General features: G+C 47.4%; 1 protein-coding gene across 2 annotated transcripts in view; it reads right to left on the reverse strand.

Annotated features, from left to right (window-relative positions):
- Nucleotides 1–18,892, reverse strand: part of YY1 (YY1 transcription factor) — a 30,551-nt gene extending 11,659 nt beyond the window's left edge. Inside the window, exons 1-3 of one of the 2 annotated variants that reach the window (XM_053665955.1) lie at nt 18,836–18,892; nt 17,803–18,447; nt 320–482 (exon numbers count right to left, since the gene is read on the reverse strand). In XM_053665955.1, the coding sequence (XP_053521930.1) occupies nt 320–482; nt 17,803–18,436 (797 nt within the window). In that variant the 5' untranslated portion in view covers nt 18,437–18,447; nt 18,836–18,892. The other variant, XM_037130415.2, reaches the window with a different exon arrangement.
- Nucleotides 18,893–19,278: the final 386 nt, after the last annotated feature.

Raw genomic sequence — 19,278 nt, forward strand, 5'->3', positions numbered from 1 at the left:
CCAGAGGCACTGCACAAATGGAGCGCTGTCCCAGGTCTCCTGCAGTGTAGAGATATCCATTTCCAAACAGATTTTGTGCAACTGATTTATTCACAGGCAATGTCATTTACAGATTAAAGAGTATTTACTTCATCTTACTGTCTTCAAGGATCTAAGATGGTGATACAGTGACAGCACAGTCACTACTAAAAACAACCTGCTTCTCTTTTTCAAGTTTCCCTAGAGTAAGAACACAAACTCAGACGCACAAAGATACATACAGCTGCAAAAATACAGTTGGGAACACTCGAGTATGATTAAAAGAGTTCTTGCAACTTACCTAGCAAATTCTGCCAGCTGTTTGGGGTCTGAGAGGTCAATGCCAGGGATTCCTCCCGGAGGAAGCTTCTTCCCCGTCATGTACTCTGAGTAATCAGGAGGTGAGTTCTCGCCAATGATCTGTTCTTCGACCACCGTCTCATGGTCAATATCTTTTTTTTCATCTGCAGCACATCAAAAGATGACCATAGCTGAGTAAAAATGTCTACGTGGGTAAAAACACTTTATAAAAAGTGTTTTCCATTAGTAGCTTCTTAAGTGGGTGATTTATAGCCATATCTCAATTTCATAAGCACCCAGTCTTTCTCCTCAATCTCTCAAAATCCTGTTTCTGCTTAAGGGCACCAAAATTCTTGATGCCAAACCCACTGGGTCTTTCCGAATGCTCCTTCCCTGGCTCTCTCCTCTTCACCTGGCTTATCTGTAGCACCCTGCTCCTCCTCCTACCACCTCACCGGGTCCCGCTTTTTGTCTACCACACACATTTCCCACTGACCATCAACCCTGCCCCACTGATAAGTCCCATTCATCAACTTCACCTTGGGTAGACTGCTGCCTACCCCTCCAGCCTCCTCATTCTTCACTTGCCTCCTCTCAATCTGGTCCAGCTACCCCGGCCTTTTAGTCCCACGGTCATGGCCCCTAACCCCATGCAACTGGTGTCAAGGATTTGTAACTGCAGCTGTTATGATACCCTCCAGCCTCTCCCACCAGACTGCCAGCACCATGAGGAGGGGGTTCTGCTCAGTCCTGATCGCCATGGGTCCCCAGAGCCCTGTTTGAAGCCTGTGCTTAGCTGGCCTTCAGTAAGTATGTGTTTGAAGAGCGTAGGACAGCTCTTCCAGTCCAGACAGCGGCACAGGTAAACATGGTTCACCTCTTTGTACACCACATCAAAATTACAACTAAGATATAGAACCACCACCACTCAGAACCGTCAGAAACCGAGTTGAGTAGAAGTCTGACAGCTACAGAATTAGAGAAACCACATGCATCCAGACCGAGGTGCTGAGATGCAGAATGGGCTGGTCCCCCACCTATGAGTGGTGGATAAAAATTGAGGAGGGGTATCTCGGCAGTGAGGAGTCCCAGCCCCACACCAGGCCTCCAGCTCAGGGTTCCAGTGCCAAGAAGATTAAGTCCCCACAACTTCTGACTGCAAAAATCAGTGGGGACTGAGTCAGTGGAAGAAACTCTGAAGCCTCAAGGAGTTCCCCTTAAAGAACCGCCCCCCCCAGACTCACCTACTCACTCACTTCCTCTGAGCTCCAGCACTGGGCTTGAAAGGCTTCAGTGACATATAAGGAGGAACTGAAGTGTCTGGCATCAAGGTAAGAGCCAGGGGACAGCTTTCTCCCAGACAGAAAGACAGGCAGAGACCACCATCCCTTTTCTGAACCCTCTCCCTACAGAGCCACAGAGCCTCAGAGCCTGCAGTCTGGTACCGTACCAGAGACTCCAGCAACTTGGCTAACACTGTTTGCCCCCTCCCTGGAGATCCCCAGACTCCAGGCCCACCCAAACTATTAACCAGGACTTTTACGTATGAATGGCTGGTCTTGGCTCAAGCTTCACAGCTTCCCAAATCCTATCAAACAAGCAACAGCCAGCCTCAGTGAGTCTCAAGCCCTCATACCTCTTATGAAGGGGCCCCAGGCCTAACACTAGCAGCAGTCAGCCTACATTCACAGCTTGCTTTCCTGGGAATCTCTGAGCCCAGCCCAAGTAGCAGCCATCTCAGATTGCTTTATAGCTCAGGCAGGGGTGGCCCTGGGCAAAACACAGGGGAAGGTGGGGCGAGCTGACCTTGGCCTGCACCACCGGGGAGACCCCAGAGCCTGTGTACCCAGTGGACAGCTACAGACCATGCTGGAGCACCACTGCCCTGCTGCCCCTGCAACAGCTGATCCTCTAGGGAGGGCGGCGGTTGGTGCTCAGCAGTCACAGCCAGCCCTTGTAGCTGAGTGGCCTGAGTAGATCCCTCCCACTGATCTGCCCACAGCAACCAAGGCTCAAGTACCAGAGGATCGTGTACTTAGCCCACATGAAAGGCACACCTTGAGTACCCAACTTGGGTGACAGGAGAGGCTGTGCCACTGGACCTTGCTACATTAGGCCACACTACCAAGACACAGAGTCAAAGCAGCTCTGCCTAATACACGGAAACAAACACAGAGCCCTGGCTAGTGCGGCTCAGGGAGCTGATCACCAACCTGCAAACTGTGGGGTTGCCAGTTTGGCTCCCAGTCAGAGGCATGCAGAGACAACTGATTGATATTTCTCTCACACACTGATGTTTCCTTCCTTCTCCCTCCCATCCCTCTTCCCTAAAAAAAAATTTTAAGGAAAGAAAAAAAAAAAAAAAAGGAAAGGCTGCCAAGATGAGGAGATGAAACATGGCCCAAATGAAAGAACAGATCAAAACTCTACTAAAAAAAACTAAACAAAATGGACATAAGCAATATACCAGATGCAGAGTTCAAAACACTGGTTAAAAGGATGCTCCAGGAACTCAGTGAGGACCTAAGCAGCATAAAAAAAATCCAGTCAGAAATGAAGGGTACACTAATTAGAAAAAAGAACAACTTACAGGGACACAATGATAGAGTGCATGAAGCCGGAAACCAAATCAATGATTTGGAACATATGGAAGAAAAAAAACACGAATCAGAAGAAGAAGAATCCAAAAAGATAAAAACAGTCTAAGGCACAGGGGGCAAACACAAAGCCCACGGGCCACTCCACCTTGTTTACCCAGTGGTGGCACTGAGCTCCTTGCCCTAGTTAAGGAGTAGTTAATTTATACAGCCTTAAAATTACGCTCGGCCCTTTGAAGGCAACCACAAGGCTGATGTGGCCCCCGGTGAAGATGAGTCTGACACCCCTGGTGTAAGCAGACTCTGGGATAACTGTAGTACATCCAACACTCACATCATAGGGGTGCCAGAAGGAGAAGAGAAAGAGCAAGAAACCAGAAATCTATTTGAAAAATAGCAAAAGAGCTAATTGAAAAATAGCTAATTTGGGGAAGGAAACAGACATGCAAGTCCAGGGAGCACAGAGATCCAAACAATATGGATGCAAAGAGGCCCACTCCAAGATAAATCATAACTAAAACACCAAAGGTTAATGATAAACAAAGAGTATTAAAAGCAGCAAGAGAAAAATAAGTTAGTTACCTACAGGGGAGTCCCTGTAAGACTGTCAGCTGATTTCCAAAAGAAACTTTGCAGGCTAGAAGGGACTGGCAAGAAAGAGTCAAAGTGAAGAAAACCAGGGACCTACAGACAAGACTGCTCTACCCAGCAAAGCTGTCATTCAGAATGGAAGGCCAGATAAAAAGCTATCCAGTCAAGAAAAAGGTAAAGGAATTAATCATCACCAAGCCATTATTATATAAAATGTTAAAGGGACTTACTTAATAAAAGATAAAAACTATGAACAATAAAGTGGCAATAAATACATATCTATCAACAACTGAATGAGTCTAAAAAACAAACTAAGCAAACAAGAAGAGACAGAATCATGGATACAGAGAGCATTTGAAAGAGTGGGGTGCCGCATGGAGGGAGGCAAAAGGGGGACAACTGGTATAACTAACAGCATAATCAATAAAATATAATAAAAAACGAGTTTAAGACATCTGTAACTGGTATGTTTTACCACCATCTCAAAGTCAGTGACCATCATCTCAGGTACTGCAAACACCAAATCCTACTACTCATGTTTAAAAGATCTCTCTTTGTCCCACTGCCGTCAACTTAGCTCTGATTATTAACTCAAGCCTAAAATGACTGGCTGGAAGTGGAAGTTCTTAACTAATCTTCACGATTGTGTTCTGCTCTAGTGGTGCTAATAAAGCAGCGGTCCCCGACCTTTTGGCACCAGGGACTGGTTTCACAGAAGTCAATTTTTTCTGGGACTGGGGTAAGGGGATGGCTTTATGAAAGCCTGCCACCAGATGCAGCTTAATTGTCACTTGCTACTCCCTGACGGGGCTTTCGACTCTGCAAGCAACTGATTTACTACAGTCTCTGTGCAGTCAGACCTCTCTGCTGATGACGGTCTGCATTTGCAGTTCCCCCCAGCACTGGCATTGCCGCCTGAGCTCCCCCTGGGACCATCGGGCATCAGATTCTCCTAAGGAACACAGGACCCAGCTCTCCTACAAGAATCTAACGCAGCAGATGATCTAACAGGAGGTGGAGCTGAGGGGGTAACCCAACCGATGGGGAGCTGTAAATACACATGAAGCTTCACCCACTTGCCCGCTGCTCACCTCTTGCTATGCATTTGGCCCAGCTCCTAACAGGCCATGGACTAGGGGTTGGGGACCCCTGTTATAAAGGATAAGTGGATACAGAAAATAGAGTTGATTCACTTTCAGCTGTGGCACCAAGCCTTAACAGAGATATACTTCGACTGGGCACTCAGGGCCCTGTGCTGTCTGGTTCCATTTTAACCCATCTAGTCTTTCCTGTATGTCTCCTGTGCACATGCCCTCCCTACTCCAACCAGCCATTTTTCTCATGGATTAATTCACAAATGCCTGGCAAGAGATATTCCACAAGCACAAGTCTCCCCCTGAGTGCTCTCTAATTCCAGCCTACCCCGGGGGGCTAGCTCAAATTCTCTCATGGCTTGTTGAGACTATCACTCTAGCCTCAGATTCTCACCTTTTCTTTCATCTCCTAGATTACTTATTGCTAGTTACACTGCCAAACTCTGAATCACGCTGCCATGAATTTCTGTCTGCCTAGCCTCTTAAACTGGACAAAAAGGCCCAGAGGCCAGAATGAGCCTTTACAACCCTGGTGCCCAAAGCAGAAAACAAACACTCCAATAATTCAATGCTAACTGAAACGTTGTTTCTCCACCAAATTGTCTCACCAACAGCAGGAACATCAGAACTTTCAGAAGTGAAAGCTGGCTGGTTCAACTCTCACCTTGCATTATCTTCCACCAGTGTTACAACCATAACCAAAAACCAACCACACCAAATCCTGCAATTAATGTCACCACCAACAAAAATGCACAAAGCTGCCCTGGCAGAGTGTGGCCCAGTGGATTAAGGATCAACCTTCCAACCAAGGTCACTGGTTCGACTCCTAGTCAGAGCACATAGCTGGGTTGCGGGCCAAGTCCCCAGTTGGGGCCGTGTGAGAAGCAACCAATCAATGTTTCGATTCCTCTCTTTCTCCCTCCCTTTTCCTGTCTCTAAAAATAAAGAAGTAAAATCTTAAAAAAAAAAAAACAAAAAAAACCCCCACAACCTGCCCAAAGCCGTATAGCACACACTTTATGACATCAGAGGGTAAGCGCAGGATACAGACAGAACATAGGTTCGTTTGAGTCAAGTTCAATCCCTCTCAGCATTGAAAAGCATATAGAGTACAGCCTTTTAAACTTTTAAATGCCTTTCTTCTCCCACCACTCTCCATTCAGGAACTCTTGTAGGTCACTACAGGAATCATAGAATACAACAGCAGCTGACATTTCATTGACTGTTTGCACAGAGGTGCTGTTTTGATCACCACACACATCACCCTCTGAAATGGGAAAATGAGCAACTGCATTTCAGAGGAGAAAGCTGAGGCACAGAGCAGTTAGGTACCTTGCTCAGGGCTGACTAGTCAGTGGCAGATGTGAGCTCGTGAAGTCCAACTCTAAGACCCATGTGCTTAACTGTTAAGCTCAGCTGCCACTTGTTTGGAACTAGAAAGAACTAGACGCTATCTCCCAGGTTACCCATTTACAGATAAAGAATATCCACCCATGAACGAACAGCCCTAAGAAAACAATAGCTGGCTGTAGTAGTAAGAAAGTTGAGGAGTGTTACTGATCATAAGTCATGAGGCTGCGGCTTTGCACTGGGACCAGACTCTTTCTTTTCTCAGGGCTGTGGCAACACCCCCACCGCACCCCAATCTCTCCCACGTAGCACAAGTGCAACTGGGCATCAACGTCCAGGCGGCACAGAAGCACACTGGCGGGCAGGGAAGCTGTCTCTCTCCACTCGCCCTCACTGGTGTTTACTGTTTCTGACAGAGGAATGACACCACCCCTGCGAAGCACCACTGCACCAAGCAAGTCCCTGACGAAAGCTTCTCGCAAGGTTGCTGGGCCAGAAAGAAGCTAACCTCCAGGCATGGAGGAACCACAAGCCAAGTCATTCGTTGTGTGAGTTCAACATTCCAGTAAGCAAGGGCCTCCTGTGCTCCTGGCACTGCTCGAGGCACCAGGAAGAGCTGGAAGCAAAGTCTCTGCCTCAGTTCTCAAGGTCAAGGTGCTGGCCCATTCCACTCCTGGTGAAGGCCCTCTTCCCGCTTTGTAGACAGATGCCCACTTGCTGTGCCACATACACAGAGCCTGTCTCTTCTTAAGGGGACACGACTCCCATTCACCACAGCTCTATCCTCCGAACTTAACTGCCTTGACAAGCCCCACCTCCTAACACTGACACACTCGGGGTTTAGGGCTTCAGTGTATGACTTTTGGGGTGACACAGAAGTCAGATGAGGAATTATCTAAAGCTCAATTCTTAGTTTCAAAATTCAGGACCAAGCACCCAGGGGGATAGTCACTATGATTAAAAATCAGAATATAAAACGTGAAAGAAATAAACCCGGAGTAGAAGCCGGCAAGGTTTTACATTCTCCAGGTACAGCCCGGAGGCCAAACATAGCCTGCTTCACCGCCCCCATTTCCACGGTTTCTTTTTCACTCTTTTCCCCCTTAATTTTGGTAAAAGACATTAACATAATATTCATCATTTAAAAAAGATTTTAGCTATTTAGTTATTATTTGAGAGAGGAAAAGGGAGGGAGAAAAAGGGAGAGAAACATCAGTGTGTGGTTGCCTCTTGCATACCATGTGCCCTGACTGGGAATCCAACCAACGACCCTTTGGTTCACATGCAAGCACACAACCCACTGAGCCACATCAGCCAGGGCTAACAGTTATCATTTTAACCTTCTGTAAATGTGTACTTCAGTGACATTAAGTATACTAACAACATTGTGTAACTATCATCACTATCTATACCCAAAACTTCATCACCCCCAGCAGAAAACTGGTTCCCCTTAAAAATAACTCCTTCTCCAGCCTCAAGTAAGCTCTGTTCTACGTTTTGCTTCCATTAACTTGCCTACTCTAGGCACCTTCTATATGTGGAATCACACAGTATTCATCCTTTTGTGCCTGGCTTACCTCACCAAGTGTAAGGTATTCAAGATTACCCATGCAGCAGCGCATACAAAACGTGCACTCTTTCAGGCCTACTTAGTATTCCTGTATGGGCACACCACCATTTGTTTACTGATTCATCTACCAATGGACGCTTGGGTTGTTTCCATCTTTCAGCTGTGAATAATGCTGCTACGAATGACAGTGTGCAAATGTTCCACTATTTTTACAAATAAAGTTTTACTGGAACAGAGCCATGCCCATCTGTTTACATACCACCTGCGGCTGCTTTCCAGCTACCGAGACCCGATGCATCCATGGACTGTGGACTTTTAAAACCTACAATGTCACTGTCAAGCCCTTTTACAGAAAAAGTTTGCTGACCCAAATTTGGTCTACATGATGAGAGTTCACTTAAGAGGAAAATGGGATTAAACTAAAGTAGAAAGGCTTCTATTTGAAACAAGAAACAATTTCTGACAGTAAGATTAATACACAATGAGGGTTTACTACCAAAAAGGACATCTCAACAGCAAGTCTTTAAGGCAGGTTTGACTCAAGCTGGAAAAGGAGTCAGATGCCTGGAGGTGAAACAGGGATGTCTGAGTGTCTTGCTTCCATTTCTTGAGGGCAGTGCTGTCACTGGCTGATACGGATGACAACAGGGGAACAGACACTAGAGGAGCAGGTCTGGAGTTGCACTGAGGCATCTGTGTGACACCCAGGGGACAGATCTCAAGGAGGTACTTAGAGATTACAAGTGTGGGGGACAAAACGAAATTTAGGTTGGAGAGAGAACATGGAAATCACTGGCATAAAGACTACCTTTAAAGCCACCAAAATATAGAGCACTATCTACTGAAAAAAATATAGACAAAGAGGAGAGAACTCAGAACCCAAACCTGGGTGCAGCAGTGGGGAGAAAACCAGCTCTGCCTGGTGGGATGGTCACTCGGTGACACCCCAAGTGCAAGGGGCTCCCGGTGAAAGCAGCCTCTCCTGAGCACAGGCTACAGGTGTGTGGTCTGCACACAATTTTAAAACCACAATAAAACGATTAAAAGTCAGCCTGCATTTGATGATCACTATACGTTTCTAAACAATGTTGGTGATACATACATACCATACATACATATTCTTGCCTTAAAAAAAAAATCTTTTGTCGGTCTATGTTCTAAATAATTGCTGTGGTTACCGAACACTTTCATAATATATACACACTTCACATTATCACATGCATTTTACTTATTGCTCAATAACAGTGTATACCTGCAAGTTAATTTGGGACTCCTTAAAAATAAGGGTACAAAAATTGTAAAGAGGGTCATTAACTATTCAACAACAAAATGCAAGGAAATAAACAATTTATGGGAGGGTGGGCTAGGATGGGAGTAAAAGACAGAAATCTGTACTTGGATAATAATTAAATTAAAAAAACAAAAACAATTTACATAGAGAAAAAAACTATTACATTTTGAAGGAGACTGCTAGAAAAATGAGACAACGCTGGGTTCTCCAGCCAGAAGAAATCAAAGAAAATGTTGGTCTCCTTTCACCAAAAACCGGACATATATTAAAGCAACAGATCAAATAATGTTAGTGGCTTGTTATTATTTGGCAGTTTTCACTGATTTTTTTTTGCAAAAGAAAATCTTAAGTCTTTGCCAAGCAGACATTTACAATGCTCTACCATGCTCGGCGCCAGCCCAGGTGCCTCTCTGCCTCTGGCTTGGCCTTCCTGCCTCATCGTCTGCACCTCCAATGGTGGCTCCTGCACCTGCTCCTACAAATGTACCTCCTGCAAGAGGAGCTGCTGTTTGAGCTGTGCCCACCGACCCCAGGGCTGCATATGCAAAGGAGCACAGGACAAGTGCAGCCACTGTGTGTGATGAAGGGGAGCCTGCTCCCTGATGTGAACAGAGCAACGAGCTCGAAGCTGCATTTTCTTCATTCCACCCTGACCCATCTGCCGTGTTCTCTTTTCTATGAAATATGTGATAGATAATAAAAGCTGCTAACTTTATACTCCAAAAGAGAAACTAATGTTTATTATAGTTACAGACCACATGAACATGTACCATTTCCCTTTTGTTCAAAAAGTATAGTAATGATATTATTTTTCTTTTTTTTTTAGTTTTATTTTTCACATTTTACTGTTATAAAATGCATGCAAATAAAGAAAACCTTCACTGTCTGCACTGGCCATTATTATATTCCATCTCTAGGAACAGATCAGCTGTATAGAGGGGAGAAAAGGTGTTAACCGACCCATCCTCAATATCAAAACGTATGTGCACCACTGAGCTGCACTGCCCAGCAAGGGGGTGACACCAACACACGTCGAGACGAACGAAGCATGGCAATGAAGCAAAGTGTCTAAAACTACTTTAAAAACTGTTGTACGCAGTTGACTCTTAAAATGAAAGGTGGAAAAGCAAAAGCTAGCTAGCCATCCATATACGCTATCCATATATGGGGCACACATTTTGAATTATTTCACTAGGATAATCAATTCATTCACATTTTAAATACATTTTCTACTTTTTTGCATATGAAACTATTCAAAAGGTAAAAAAGGTATATAGTAACTCCATATCTCAGCTATTCCATTTCCTTGTACATTACCAAAACTACAACCACTGTAAGTCTGGTTTGAGAGGCAAAATAATTCAGTCAAAAAGATATGATTAAGAAATTAGATGGAAAGGCTGGGAGCCCCCTAAGGGCCAGAGAAGATGTTAAGAAGTGGAATCTCACCTGCCCTCTGTGCTTCAACCAAACTGGTTTTCTCTAGTGATTCAATGTCTGGTAAAAAGGTACCTGATAAATACAACTTCCCCTTCCTGCCCACCCCTCATCCTCCTAGTCTAAGCCCAGTCTGCACTCCAAAGCCCAGATCATCCCTTAAAGAGGCCTTTCCTTCCTGTTTCTGAACCATGCTTGGCTTCCTTGGTTAACGAAGAAAAAGAATGGCACTTACCTTATAAGGCTAAGACAAGATAACACATGAATGCCAACCATTGTGTCTGGAACAGAGGAGTGTGCAAAACTCCTGTAGTCCACTTTCCCTGCCCTTCTGGGTTTAAGGAGAACAGCAGACTCTTTGCTTAATGGTTTTTAAAGAATGCTTAACTTGTTTAAAAACTACAGTGAGTAAAGAACATAGAAAATTAGGGATCATCTTCAGGTGGTTCCACTTGAAGTCTCTGGCCACCCCAAAACATGCAAGAACTGCGACACTAGACTGGTTAGGACCAGTGCATCACCGCCAGTCAGGGTCCCCTTCACACACAAAGCAGTTTATTTTAGATATCAGTCCGGAGAAAAGCTTGATTTTCTTTACAAGTCTCTCCCATCTTAGAATCAGTTCATGGGAGGAGTTATGGTTTCCTTTTTCACCTCAATTTCCAGGGAGCCCCTCAGAGTTGAGACCCTAATGCTTCCCCCCCCATCCTGACTTCCTCTTTTTACCAATTCACATATTTACTTACCTACTTAATTATGGGTTGGCTAGATTTTGTTTCTTCACACCTTCCACTTTAAGCCGGTAACTTTGGTCTAACCATTACAGCCTTAACCTCCTCACCATTGCCACCCCCCCCAACCTTTGTCAAAACGGGAAGAGCCAAATAGTTGAGATTCATTGCTAAGCAAAAGGCGAGAGTGAGACACAGGTGCTCTCCGCATTTCCCCACCACCAGAGAACTTAGGTAGGGAGACCGTCCCTTACTCAGTACCTGTTTTATGCCAGAAACGATCACATTCCCCAATTCCAACAGAATCGTTAAGATATCAAGCCCATGTTTTTTGAAGAAATCAATCCTCAGAAATGCCAGGTAATGTACCTAAGAAAGCACAGTAGGAGGCAGATCTAGAACATGAACCTAGTCCGTGCCTTTTCGGAGGGAACACTGCTCCACCCCCTCTCTCCTCACCCTCCAAACGGCTTTGCCCCCTCTGCAGTAACAGACAGGGTGGTATTTTGGGCCCTGGCCACAACTCTGTCTCAGGCACAACTCCCATGTACTTGGTTAATCACTGAGAATCTTCCGTGTGCCTAGTGCCACCCTACAGCTGCAGGGTTATAGCCCAGGGCTTATACTCTAGAGGAAGTAGACAGACAAGCAGCAAGTTGTAAGGAAAAAGGGCAAGACATTCTCAGACAGCTACACGGAAAATAACAGCGATGAGGCAGAGTGGCAGAGTGCAGTGTGCGCGCACTAGCCTGAATGGGGAGAGAAGCCCTCTTCGTGAAGACTTGAAAATCAAGGTGGTTAGAGTAAGACTGCAGGCACCAGGTCACAGCACATGGAAGCAGAAGAAGTGCTAAAGAATAAGTTTAAGGAACTTGGAAGAAGGCAGGAAGGTTGGAGTAGAAATGTGAGCAAAGGGAGGAGTGGGGAAGGAAAGCAAGGGCCAAAGCATGTATGGCCTCCCAGCTTATAACAAGGAGTTTGGATTTTACTGAATGTAACAGGATGTCCGTACCATGTGGGTGTGTTAAACATACAAGACATAAAGTTTAGCATTTTAGCCATTTTTAAATCTACAGCTCATTGACATTAAGCATATTCACATTGTTTGAGGGTTTTTAAACCAAAGATTGAAGCCATCTGATTTCAAAGTCTTAGAAAATTCAGAATATACATTATGTATTTATGTGACATCTGAAGGTCTGTATTCAGTCCCTATTAAGAATCTGTAAAAACTTACGTAAGCCCTGGCTGGTGTAGCTCAGTGGATTGAGTGCAGGCCCTCGAACCAGAGGATCATGGTTCGATTCCCAGTCAGGGCACATGCCTGGGTTGCAGGCCAGTTCCCAGCAGGGGACGCATGAGAGGCAACCATACATTGATGTTTCTCTCCCTCTCAATCCCTTCCCCTCTAAAGATAAATAAAACCTTAAAAAAAAAAAAAAAAAGATACTTATAAAAAAAACTCAATGTAGAAACCATATATGTTTATATAAGGAAAAAAGTCCACCACAACCATTTAGACTGTTTTAATGTTTAATCATATCTGAGACCACTATACAAGACAAAAGTAACTGAACGATTATTATGAATTTTAGTACTGGCTGGGGTGGCTCAATGGGTTGAGCACCAGCCTGCAAATCAAAAGATCACCAGTTCGATTCACAGGGCACGTACCTGAGTTGCAGGCCAGGTCCCCAGTAGGGGGCTCTGAGAGGCAGGCACACATTGATGTTACCCTCCCTCTTTCTCCCTCCCTTTTCCCTCTCTCTAAAAATAAGTAAATAAATGCTTCTGAAAAAATTTTACTCAAGACAGTTCCTAATATTCATCAGGTCATGTAAAAATTAAAGCAATTTGCTTTAAGGAATGGAGTATGTGGCCTCCTATCGTCACGGAGGCACGTGGAAAGGAGAGTTCCTTTGCTACAAAGGAACTGGAAATGCTTTTGCAGACTCCCTATTCCAAACAAGTCATTTTACAAACATCCCAAGATCAGATGTTAAGATATGCCAAACTGAGATACTCTGGTCAGTGCCCCCTAAAAAGGAACTTTGATGATGTTACCAATATGATTACCAGAAACCACTGAGCTTGCTGTTATTGATAGTTAACCACAGAATTAAACAGAACGGGACCTAACACTACCAGATAATTAGCACTAGGAAATGGTTCCTTTCCCACGCTGTCATTAAAGTCCACCATACATGGAAGGTATGAAGTTACATAAGAGTCAACTAACTCCCAGGACCTCCCACATCTTCCTAAGAGCTTGCTAACAGTAGTGAAATGCGTGTTATTTTCAACATCCAAGTCATGTTTAAGACACCAAATCTTAAAAACATACAATGTGAGAGTTTACCCCCTAACAGTTAGAATACAACTCACGGGTAAATATTTAGATCCTAAAATCATAACAAGTTTTCACTTCTGCCCTGGTCGGTGTGGCTCAGGAGAATGAAATGTTGTACGACCAACGATCATACACTGACGTTTCTCTAGGTCTCTCTAAAATCAACAGGCATGTCCTCTGCTGTGGATTTAAAGAATGACCTTACTAAGCAGACTGCAAAAACAAAACAGAAAGGCCTTTTGTAAATACCCAGGGATCTGGCATGCTTTCAAAATATTATTTTATTTATTCTCTTCCAAAAGCCTAAAATGCTTGGAGCCCTGACTTTCTCCCGACAGGGGTTTTTCTTTTCCCACTAGGGAAAGCCGGCTGTCAATGGTGGGACAGAGAAGAGAAGGTTAATAACCGGGACAGCAGAGGCTCTACCAGCAAGCCTGGCTTCCAGAACTACCAAGACCAGGAATCAGGATCTATGACTGTGGCTGTCCCACAGAGGGCTGACTTGATTACTTTGGAGAGGGCTTCTCTGGCTGGGCTCTGTGGGGATTTATGTTCAAGGGCATTCCTACATAGCGAGGAACAGCTCGGTAAAAAAGGAGAAAATGGAAATCCACGGAGAATGGCAAACGGTCACAACTAGTGATTTTTGGCACACCTGAACTTTCTGAATACATAAAACTGTGAAAAAATGTAAGGCTTTTTGACTTTTATTTCAACTTACTGGTTCTAGTATCAAAGGCCTTTTGGTTTTAAGATGTTTTTAGTCAATCCACACTTGATCTAACAAAAGATAATTAAAGTACCAACAGCCTTGAGTGAAGGCCACAATTTCTAACTACACAAAACATCAAGATTTTAAAGCCTTCCCAGGTTTCTCTCGAACCTAAATGTTTTAAATATTCAGTGTTCATCATCAGCTTCCCTACTCCACCCAACAATTTAGTCGAGTGATTTAGTCTGTAACTCTGTAACGGTAGGCCACTCCTCTGTAGTAGTGGTGAGTAATACTGTGCCCTGAATCTGGCAGTATTGGAACAGTCACTAGTTAATGCCAGGGGGAAAAAACAAACATGGGCCTCGAAGCAATAAATTAAGAATACTACCCTGGGTGGTGTGGGTCAGTGGGTTGAGTGCTGACCTATACACCAAATGGCCACCAGTTTGATTCCTAGTTGGAGCACATGCACAGGTTGCGGCAACCACACATTGGTGTTTCTCTCCCCCTCTTTCTCCCTCCCTTCCCCTTTCTCCAAATATAAACAAAATCTTTAAAAATATATTGGAAATAGAGTTGAACTGTGATTGATACTGAAATGTGTGCAGCCTTACCCAGGCCTTAACCATCTCATTTGAAAAACAAGAAGGTGCTGCTGTGCTATCCGCACAATGGAGCTCTATTTGGCCAAGAACGGAAAGGAAGTGCGTGCTGCCACAGGAAGGGACCCTGAAAACCAACTAAGCCAGACGTACATACTGTGCAACTCCATTTAAATGAAATGTCCAGAACAGGCAAACCCAGAGAAAAAGGAAGTTGACTACTGGTTGGCAGGGACTGGGGAGAGAAGGAAATGGGGAGTTAACAGGTATGGTGTTTCTCTCTGGGATGGGGAAAATGTTCTGGAATTACACAGTGGTGACAGTCACATAACTTAATGAATATGTAAGAACCTACTGAACTGTGCACATGTGAGTTACATCAATTTTTCTTAAAATGCAGATCTCTACCCACCCTTGAGAACTACAGTCCTTCGTTGCTGTTCCACTAAGAAGACACCAACCATAGGTATCACTGTTAACTGTGTGGAAATTAAAGGGAGAGGGCACACAACAATGACGACAACCACCACAACCCATAGAATCCAAATGTTCGGTTTCCACAAACTTACTAGGCTCCTACTCAACTTTTTATTTATTTACTTATTTATTTAAAGAGCTTGTTTACTTATTTTTAGAGAGAGGGGAAGGGAGGGAGAGGGAAAGAAACATTAATGTGTAGTTGCCTCTCGAGCACCCCCACTGGGGACCTGGCCTGCAACCCAGGCATGTGCCCTGACTGGGATTCAAACCACAACCCTTTTCTTCACAGACCCCTGCTCCGTCCACTGAGCTACACCAGCCAGGGCTCAACTTTCTATTTTTTAAACTAAGAGACACTAATAAGTAACTAGACCCTGAGAATATTACCCTACATGTAAAGTTACTTTTTAGAACTTCAGATAACTAACTCTGACTTGGGTAAAGATCACCTCGCAGCTCATGCCAACCCGAGAGAGAAACCACAGTGCAGTTAAGACCTTCAGGCCTCAGGTCAAATGAGAGCACATTGTCTACACACTCGCGAACTGAGCTTAACAAGCCACCTGCTCTGCTTTCTTCACCTGCCACCAGTTCTCTCTCTCAGGTCTGAAGATGAAACTGCAGTGTACTGTATTCAGAATTTGAACTTAGGACATTCATAGTTCATTACAAACTGTTTAGCTTCTCTTTGGTAATAATTCCAAACCACAAGAAGGAGGAAGGTGGACAGTTTACCACAAAACATGGCTCAAGAAATAGGCCGTATTATGTTATTACCATCAAATACTTCCAACCATCATTGTGCAGAGTACTCTGTACCACAACTAGTTCTAAAACAACAAACCCCAAAGTGTGCAATCAGTAAGCAGCCACTTGCACAGGGAAGTAGGACTTTCAAGTGCAGACTTCAGTGGATGACAAACCCACAGTCAGGGCGAGGACTGCCACCCTTGCACCTGGCTGGATGTGTATCACTTGGAGCCACGTTACAAAATTTTCAGCGTATGGAAAATAGGTTAGCAATTTGGTAAGATCAAATGCAGAACATGTAAAATGCCTGGTTTCTAGATCACTACACAGAATCAACAGGCCCTACAACAAGAAAAAGTAAATTTAACTCTATGTGATTAATGCTACCTCTACCTAATTTCGAATGGTATCCTACGTTCAGCAAACTCATCATCACCAAAACCTCACCTCTCCTCCCCTCTCTCATTCCTTTCCTATTAGGACAAAAACGTAGCTTTTAGTTACCATATAATCACTGGGCAACCATTCTAAGCTACCAAGATATACAGGAAATACCTTTTGATGCTCGCTAAATTCTCAAGTAGACAAATTTCGTTTGAACACGGAGCTCCTGCTACCCTCAAAGGCCTCTGAAAGGCAGAGCGGCCTCTGTTAGCACTTGCGATTGAGGTTTTGGCAGCAGCTCTGACCCCCTCGGCTTCGGCCTGAGCCACAGCACAGGTCCACAGAGCAGCTTCAGTTATCTTAACCTGGGGTTTCCAATAGATACAACCAGACCAGCTTCTCACAGTCCAGCCTTTTCACCGTCTATTTCATTCGTCCCTCTGAATTTTAAAAATCCCTTAGGTTAGCTACGGCAGGATTAATCTCAATCTATTTACTGTCCCAGGAACTTAACTAAAAAAATTATGACTAAGATCCGGATGTGAAAAAAAAACCCAACTTTTTGGTAGTTATAAATACTTCGTGTAAAAGATTTACAAATGCCTTAGGTCTTCTTTTCTAACCTTAATTCAAAGCAGTGTTAAGAATAAAAAGACGTTTTCTAGAATCCTTTCCACGGGGAAAATAAGGAGACAGCTTTCTATCAACCAAAAAGCACACGTAAAACCTTAATGTATTCGATTTTATTAACTGCTGGTTTAACCAACCAACCAACATATTTGCAAAGAGACAAATTCTTAAGAAAACAACTTCCGAAAACGTCAAAGGCTAAGAATTACTATCTACAAACACTCGCGGCCCCTCGCTACGACGCGCTGCAGGGAGCACAGGCCTGGCAGCGACGCGGAGCCCGCACGCGCCAGCCCTACGTGCCGCGCAAGTCCCGCCCCGCGAAGGCGAGCGCCGCGCGGGCGGGGTCTGGCCTGCGCGGTGCGTGGGAGCAAAGGGCCGGGCGCCCCCGCCCCCTTCGGCAGGCGCCTCCCGGGAGCAGTGGCTGGTCCCGGGAAGGGGCGGGGGCGCCGTAATGGTGAGAGACGCCCCCTAGAGGAAGACGGGGGAAAACAGCAGAGGAAGGCTCGGCCCGGCCCCAGCGCGAGGTCCGCACGCCCCACCAACGCCCTCCGCGCCCCTCGCCACCGAGCCTCGCAGGGAGCGGGCCGAAAGGGGGCCGCGGACCACGAGCGGAAGGGCCGTCCGTTGGCTCGAGCGTGCCCCGCCCCGCCCGCGCCGTGGGACCGCCCCGCCCGGGGTAAACTACGCCATTGCGGCCTAGCGGGCGGCGCCGCTCCTCCGCCGCCATCTTTTCGGGCCTCAACCACGGCCGCCTGCCACCCCCGCCGCGGCCCGCCCGCCATCTTTTAGGGCCGCCATACTTGCCTTGCGAAGAAGATGGCGGCGCCCATCACACACATAAAACATGGCTTCCCTTCAAAACAAAAACATCCCGGGGGCCGGCGCGGGTCGGCGCGAGCCGAGGCTCACCTGAGGACCACATGGTGACTGAGAACTCGCCCTCCAGGGTCTTGATCTGAACCTGCTTCTGCTCCCACTTCTTGTTGCCCGCGTCCGCGCCGCCCGCCGCCCCGGCCCCGCCGCCGAGGTAGCCCTTCTTGCCGCTTTTCTTGCCGCCGCCCTTCTTGACGCGGCCGCCGCCCGACGACGACGAGCTGCCGCCGCCGCTCTTGCCGGCCGCCGCCACGGTGACCAGCGTCTGCTCGATGTAGTCGTCGTCGCCGCCGGCCGGAGCGGGCACGGGGATGAGGATCTGGTCCTCGAAGCCGTCCTCGGCGCGCAGCCCGTCGGAGTCGTCGCCGCCCACCACCTCCTCGCGCGTCTGCACCAAGATAACCTCCTGGTGGTGGTGCACCTGGGTCGGGTCGTCGGTGACGAGCGGCTGCAGCGCGATCATGGGAGGGTGGTGGTGGTGGTGGTGGTGGTGGTGGTGGTGATGATGACCCGTGTGCCCGTGGCCGCCCCCGCCGCCGTGGTCACCGCCGCCGCCGTCCTCATCGTCGTCCTCCTCCTCCTCTTCCTCGCCCACTACCGTGGTCTCGATGGTCTCCACCGGAATGGTCTCCACTTCGATCTCGTGCAGCTCCACGATTTCAGCCGGCATCTCAGAGCCGTCTGTGGCGATGTAGAGGGTGTCGCCCGAGGCCATGACTGAGGGCTCCGCCGCCACGGCCGCGGCGGCCTCGGCTCCGGGGCTGCGGGCGAGGAGGCGGCCGGCCGTGGGGAAGGAAGGCAGAGGGAGGAAGGCGGCGGGCAGGCGGGGGGGGGGAGAGGGGGCGGGGGGAAGGGGCGGGCGCGGCGGCGGCGGCGGCGGCGGGCTTCCCCGCCTCCTCGCCTCGGTGCGCCCCGCGCTCGCTCGGCCGCTGCTAGCCCCGGCGCCCCGCCTCGCCGCGCCTTGGCCTCCCTCTCTAGCCGCGCCTCCTCCCGCCCTCCGGGCCGGCGCTCCGCTTCCCCCCTTTCTCCTGCGCCTCCGCCTCCTTCCACACAAATACCAACTCCTCACCCCGAGCCCAGATCTCGCTGCCGCCGCCGCCGCCGCCACACTCCACTCGAGCTCGGCCTCGCGAGACTTCCGCGCTTGCCCGCCCCGCCCCGCCTCCTTTCCACTCGCCCACTTGCCCTTTCGCTCCTCCTCCTCTGCCAATCGGTTTGCTGGTCCACCGCCTCGGCCCCGCCTGCTTTCCTGGGCTCCTCCCAGATTGGGGCAGGCGGGACGGCCCCCGAGAGCCCTGGCTGGCCTGTGGCGCGTGACGTCAGCGCGCCGCCGCCGCAGCTAGTCGTGCTACTCTGGTGCTACTCCCGCCCTCCGCGGTGCAACAGCATCAAAACCCGTCGCCCCGGGCCGCACACGGGATTGGGGCGTCGCCGCTGCAGCCACCGCCTCCGGAGCTGGTGAGCGGTGTGTGCGGCCCCGTGCACCCGGGGAGGACGGGTCGACCGAGCGCG

Source organism: Artibeus jamaicensis, unplaced genomic scaffold, assembly GCF_021234435.1.
Source record: "Artibeus jamaicensis isolate MK-2021 breed Jamaican fruit bat unplaced genomic scaffold, CSHL_Jam_final contig_444, whole genome shotgun sequence".
Lineage (NCBI taxonomy): Eukaryota > Metazoa > Chordata > Mammalia > Chiroptera > Phyllostomidae > Artibeus > Artibeus jamaicensis.